The following is a 7,064-nucleotide window of genomic DNA, read 5'->3' on the forward strand; positions in this document are numbered from 1 at the left end:
AATGAAAAGGGTCCATGTCACCCACACAATATAATAAAAAGATAGAATTATCAAAGTCTTGACATGATGGACTTGGCATTAAGACAATGGAAATATTCACATGTAAATTTGATTCCTCTTGATGTTTAACACATCTATATTATTTCTAAAATGTGTTAATATTTGTATTGGCTAGGCTGTAATACAACAGTTAAGCTTATTCTAAATATATAAATTTACCAGTAAACATTTTATTGAAATGTTAAACTTTTAGGTTGACCCTTCTTTTAGGTTTTATTTTGGGGGAGAAAAAAAAAGACTATCAATTAAATATGATCATCACGCCCGTTACAAGAGGCAGGTCAACTGAGTTGTCCATATAACTTTGCTAGGTGAAACCCAGGGTAGGTCTTTTTACATTATTCTGTTCTAGATTAAACAGAGCTCTGGGTTTTTCTCTGTGAAGTAGATCTAAATGGCTCTGTAAAACTGCTTCTTGGAAACCCAAGTGTTCATGCTATTGTTTACTTCCCATTATCATGACATAAGGGAGGTAGAGCCCATCTGAAAAGCCAGTCTTATGTTCTTCAAGTGGCTGTGTGGATTTCCTCCCACAGTCTGAATGCAGGTCAGGTTAAAAAGAAACTCTAAAATATCTGTCTATACATGTTAGCCTGAGATGAACTAGTGACCTGTGCACATGGTGCAAGGAAGAGCTGAGAAGCAAAAATACATATGTAGTATAAAAATAATTTTAATGAAAACCTATCACACTTAAATCTCACATTACAATCTCATCATGGCAAATCAAATTCGATTCACAACACGTTGATTCCATAGTTTAAGAAAAATTTGCTAAAACAAAGTCAGAGCTCTCACAGCAACTTAGTGTGGACGGTTTGAGCTGTCAAATGAAAAGACAAAGGATGTGTTTACGGTGAAGGCTAAATACATTTTAAACCATTTTAGGGACTGGTAATATAATGTGCTGGCAAAGTGTACACCTTAACCAACAGTGACTCTCAAATGTGCTTCTAAAAAAGGTCCAAACCAACTTGGATAGATGCATACCTCCTTGAGTCAAAGTTGGTTTTCTTGATACCAAAGGAGTGCCTTTTTTAAAGACACTAATGGCAAATCTAGATTGAAAAAAAAAATGTGCAAATGCACCATGGTTTACTGTCTCACTTATTTTCATGTAATCCTTTTGGACTAAAAATGATGAGAAATGAATATTTTTACCTGGAGCAGCGTAGAGAGTTTTTAAGGAACTTTTCACCAAATTCCACTCAATTATTTTCAAGATGCCTTACTCAGCACACAGCACAATTAAGCCTCATACTGCTAGGAAAACAACAGTGTCTATGCTTAATCATTAGGAGCCTCTTCAATTAGGCACATTATTACAGAGGCTTTATACAAGTAATTCAATTGTTATGCAACCAAAAATGCATCAATCCAGATGGAGTGAGCATAAGTCAGCTTCAGAGCAGTTTTTACTACAAGTGATTTGTCATGGTAAAGATTACATTTCCTTAAGGTCACTTAAGATCACCATGTTTTTCAGCACTGAATTGTTTGCTATTTTAAATCGGATTTGATATTATTGTGAGCATAAGACACTGATAGTCTACTGTTTGGTCCTGAAAGTAGCTTCTAAAATGTACCTAAAACATGTCATTGTCCACAGCTGTCAGTACACATGTGCACCAGCTATAAAACAAACTCATATGTGGGAGCGCAGCTGCTCCAGGTGAGGCAGTAGCTCCTGGGAAGTAGGTCTGCGGCGGCCCTCTCTGCTCCAGCACCGGCTCAGCAGGCTCCTACACAGCCGCCCATGCTCCGACCGAAACACCGGATGGTTCTCAACAGACGGCCGCAGGTTGTGCGCAACAACCGCGTAGAGCACGTACTGCCTGTCGCCGGTGTAGGGCTGCTCTCTGGTGATCAGTTGCCACAATGTGATCCCGAAAGAAAAGATATCCGCTTTAGCAGACAGCCCCTCGCCTCTCAGCAGCTCCGGGGCTCTGTGTGTATACGTGCCGCCTACGTGGCTCAGATGCGGGCTGATAACGCTAACTTCACATCCATGTTCCAGTTTCAGAGAACAGCCGAAATCTGCAATTTTGCAGATGTCTTCACTGGACACCAACACATTGGCTGGCTTTATGTCCAGATGCACAACGCTGTGGGAGTGAAGGAACCGCAAGCCGTGTACAATGTCTGCGGAGTACTTGAGCCACCTGTCTGTCTCTAGCGGCTCTACACATCCGTAAATGATCTGCTGCAAGTTTCGGTCCCCCACAAATTCCATGAGGATCGTTCCGATGCTGCTTTCATCTCCAAAATCTGGCGGGACGCAGGTGGTCGCCGCGAAGACGCGCACGATGTTTCTGTGGCGCAGGTGTGCTGAGTTCAGCTCGGCCCAGAAGCTCTGCCGTGACGCCAGCTTGTTCTTGGTGCACTTCTTAACTTTCTTCAGCGCGACAAGCTTCCCGAGGTATTCTGCCTTGTAGACGGAGCCGAACCCTCCGGAGCCTACAGGCTGCACGGAGCGCAGTTCCTTCCAGTGGATCACAGTGGACCACAGTCGGCTGGCAACTCTGCCGTGGAACCGCTGAACGGGGACCTGTAAGGTGCTGCCGAAGCAGGATTTGGTCAGCGGGCTGCTGCAAGTCCCGATGTCCAGGGAGGGGTATATATCTTTGGGCTGTAGGCGGGTCACGGGGATTGGAGAAGGCATCGTTTTATGTAACCTGAAGTCCGGTGCAGACTGATTAGCAGCTCTGCAGTTTGAAAGCTTATCAGCGCGCGCGCGCGCACACACGCACACACACATACACACACACACGCGGGAAGAGAGAGAGAGAGAGAGAGGGGGGGGGGGGGGGGGTACTTGCTCACACCCAGTCAGCCACATCGCCCCTCAGTGTTGAGGAGGATGTAATGCTTTCTGCTTGGGTTCAAGGGCTTCATTCCGACAGGCTGGTTCCCGATGAACTGCGCCTCCCCTGGAAAGTAGGCGAGATCAGGCGGCAGTAGCAGCAAGGGGACAGTCACAAAAAAACGCAGTCATGTCAGAGGGTACGTCCCAAGTCCCTTAAAATTACTGCTAACCATCTTATCTAGCCACCTTATCTAACTGTTTAGTCCCTCCCACTTAGGAAAACATTTAAGGAGTCAGGAGTTAGGAGTGAGGAGCGAGGATTGCTGATTTGAGACATGAGACGGCCTTACTCTGAGCGTCACGTAAAGCGACGTCCTTTTTCTGATGACGGCGGCACCTATGGGCGGCACAGCTGGATCTGCTTCATAACGGAGCCAGCGTTTGGCGTAGCCTACATCCCAAGTCACATTATATTCGCTGATCAAAGCCGTAACCCCCACCCCCCGCCGTCATGACTTTGGTCACACACCTTTGCATGTATTACCATTGTTATTGAGTCATTTGCCAAAGTTTGTCGCAATTAAAGAACCTGTAGCCCTGCCACTGTCACTGTGATGAGCATCATTATCATTATTATTATCATCATTATTATCACTGTTATTAAATCCACTCGCCATCATTCAGCAAGTCAGCTGCTGAGTGAATAAGACATCAGACCTGTCAGTCTACCTCAGTCAATCAATTTTATTTATAAAGCCCAATATCACAAATCACAATTTGCCTCACAGGGCTTTACAGCATATGACATCCATCTGTCCTTAGGACCCTCACAGCGGATAAGGAAAAACTCCCCAAAAAAACCTTTAACGGGGAAAAAACGGTAGAAACCTCAGGAAGAGCAACTGAGGAGGGATCCCTCTTCCAGGACGGACAGACGTGCAATAGCCTAGATGTCATACAGAACAGATCAACATGATAAATTAACAGTAATCTGTATGACACAATGAGACAGGGAGAGAGAAACAGAGACAGAGACAGAGAGAGATGCAGGACAGACGGTAATGACAGTAGCTTATAACAACATTAATGAAAGTAATAATATTAATTAATATTAATAGGCTAATTAATATTACCTACAAGCTATTAAACGTTCCACTCACATGACATGCAGGACAATTAATGATGGGCAAATGTGTGTGTGTGTGTGTGTGCGCGCGCGCGTGCGTGCGTGCGTAGTGGCAACATGGCAGTCTTGCACGAAATATCATTAACATTACTCTTTGTAGTCACGTAGGCATGTGAATTACAGCCTGTCATTGCAAAGAATGCATGTAACGGGTAGGCCTACACTTGCGCTGTTTCTCCGCCATCTTGTTCAAAAGAGCCAGATGTAGGCGGCAGGTATTTATATGTCAGAGCCTCAAGCTGAAAAAGACTTCCTGTTAGGAACCTCTCGTGTTACCTTACTCATCGCACCTAACAGATCCCTCCTAACTCCTAACGCTAACTCCTTACCAAAGAGCATGGAATAGGCGAAGCTCAATAGAACGCCCCATAGCAACAGACTCCCCCATGGTTTCGTCCTACCGCCGCCATATTGGACTGTCAGCAGACCGCAGCAGACCCGCTTGCATACAAAAACACACAGACAAACTGAAGTATATCGCTATTAATTATGCTTACAATGCTACTCACCTCGTGATAGCTTGGTCACAGCTGCTTTTTCACGTTTTTGTAAAGCAAAAAATAGACTTTAAAAAAAACAAAGAAAAACGGCCTAGATGGCATCTCTACATATTACATACTTTTTTTTTTTTTTTTGGTAGATTGGCTTATGGGGTGATTTTGAAGGAGTAATTAAGTTAATCTTCTATAAGTGTTATCTTCCCTCCAAAACTGGCATATTAAATGGATATTAAAACACTTTAAAACTTACACCTCAGGAGTTCTTACCTGTCGGGATCCTTTGGGAAACGGTAGAAGGCCAGGTGCGGGGTGTTCCACTGATAGTTGTTGCAGTTAATTGCACTACACTGTTTTCTTTTACTTTTTTCTCCTCTCTCCTTGACATCTTGCATGTTGTCAGGGCGCAACAGTCCAAGCTCAACAGTCCAAAATGGCAGCAGCGCCCCTAGTGGCTGTTGGCAGAAATTCAACGAAGCTTCGCCTCTTGGTATCCATGCTCTTTGTCCTTAAAGAGAAACACCCCGCACCTGGCCTTCTACCATTTCCCGAAGGATCCCGACAGGTAAGAACTCCTGAGGTGTAAGTTTTGAAGTGTTTTAATATCAATTTAATATGCCAGTTTTGTTATACATATATATATATATATGGCCTCTTGGACCCTTTATATCAGAACTGATTACTGCTTTAGCATTAAAATATATCATATTAAAATAGCCTATATATTATTATTATTATTATTATTATTATTACTGTCCCCTTACTGTACAAACTGTAAATAAATCTTTATTCCTGACTATGTGACGTCGCCACTGTGTTTCTAGTGAAAATATTGATTTTTTTTTTTTTTTTTGGTAGATTGGCTTATGGGGTGATTTTGAAGGAGTAATTAAGTTAATCTTCTCATAAATGGATGTAATATGTAGAGATGCCATCTAGGCTGTTTTTCTTCATTTTGTTTTTTTTAAAGTTTATATTTTGCTTTACAGAAACGTGAAAAAGCAGCTGTGACCAAGCTATCACGAGGTGAGTAGCATTGTAAGCATAATTAATAGCGATATACTTCAGTTTGTCTGTGTGTTTTTGTATGCAAGCGGGTCTGCTGCAGTCTGCTGACAGTCCAAAATGGCGGCGGTAGGACGAAACCATGGGGGAGTCTGTTGCTATGGGGCGTTCTATTGAGCTTCGCCTCTTGGTGTCCATGCTCTTTGTCCTTACTGGCAGGAATAAGAGACATGAGACGGCCTTAGAGATGGCGGACCTCAAACGACTTCCGGTTCAAGTCAGGAGTTAGGAGTTAGCAGTATAAAATAAGAGACTTGGGATGTACCCAGACAGTTTCCAGCAGTCTGTAGGCCTACAGGAAGTCAGAGAAAAACTCACATCCTGTTAGATTAGTACGGAGACTGGAAAGTGACATGCATATGTTATGTTTTTTTTAAAAACGCACGTGCGCTTTTTAACTCGCGCGCATGTTTTATTACTCTTTCGCGTGCGCGTTTTATTAAAACGCATGCGCGCCTGGCTATCGGCGCCTCATACTCCCACCAACTGCAGCAGGAGGACGGACATCAAGAGGACGGATACCATCTGTCTGCCTGCACATAGACAGATGCATTAATTCATTGTGTAGTCCATTGTTTTACATGTTTGACATGTATGTTCTTATACTGTGGTTCTGGCAGAAGCATCTGTACAGGTTTTGTAACCTGGATTTGAGTATAGCTTTTCAGTAAATACGTGGAAAAAAAACTTTCATATGACATATTGATGTTTCTTTATTTCTTCACTCTTCCCACATCATTCACATTAATCAGGTCCACCTGAGCGTTTAAAACAAACACTTCCTTCTGCTCTGTAGCTTTCCCCTCTTCCAAATGGACCAATATTGCAGGCACAGCCTTTTAAACTATTGCTTTTATAAAACACGCATGCGAAATAGTAATACAACGCACGCACGTTTGCGAATTAGAAAGCGCGCATGCAGTTTAAAAAAATAACATATGCATGTCACTTCCCAGTCTCCAGAGATTTGATTCCAATTGATGAAATTGTGATCAGACCCATATATGAGTTTGTTAGCAGTATCTCTAGCAGCAGGCTATTAAATAGGCTACTTCTAAGGCATTCAGTACTTTCTGTTCATGGTTTAACCTCCATTTGATATGAACTCTCATGTTAATCAGCAACATATGGAAAGATGGGAGAAGATGCCCCCTTTAAGAACAAAGTAAATTTGCAGTAGAATTTACAAAAAAAAATGGATATGATTTTAGCATGTGCAGGATGATATTGCATAAATCAACACACTGTTGGGAGAAATACATTCGGTTGGCCAATGTTGTGGTTATAAATCAAAAATGAAAGTCTTGTAAAGGGGCATGTTGCCACACTATTGGGGCACTCTGCCACCTGCTCGGAGCGAGAAGGCCCCAAGCTACAAAATGAGCAATCTTACCAAATAAAACAAACTAAAATCCAACCCTGACCCATTAATGCATTATCTACAAGTCTT

At 42.7% G+C, this 7,064-nt stretch overlaps 1 protein-coding gene across 1 annotated transcript; it reads right to left on the reverse strand.

Moving 5' to 3' along the window:
- Positions 1–731: 731 nt before the first annotated feature.
- On the reverse strand, positions 732–2,784 carry mos (v-mos Moloney murine sarcoma viral oncogene homolog). Its single transcript, XM_033639374.2, has one exon. It carries the CDS (start codon positions 2,720–2,722, stop codon positions 1,706–1,708), a length of 1,017 nt encoding a protein of 338 aa, XP_033495265.1. The 5' UTR covers positions 2,723–2,784; the 3' UTR covers positions 732–1,705.
- Positions 2,785–7,064: the final 4,280 nt, after the last annotated feature.

This window comes from Epinephelus lanceolatus, chromosome 20 (genome assembly GCF_041903045.1).
Source record: "Epinephelus lanceolatus isolate andai-2023 chromosome 20, ASM4190304v1, whole genome shotgun sequence".
In the NCBI taxonomy this organism is placed as follows: Eukaryota; Metazoa; Chordata; class Actinopteri; order Perciformes; family Serranidae; genus Epinephelus; species Epinephelus lanceolatus.

What these genes read in the sequence shown, in the direction of transcription:
- mos (XM_033639374.2), bottom strand. Translation starts at nt 2,722, where the DNA reads ATGCCTTCTCCAATCCCCGTGACCCGCCTACAGCCCAAAGATATATAC.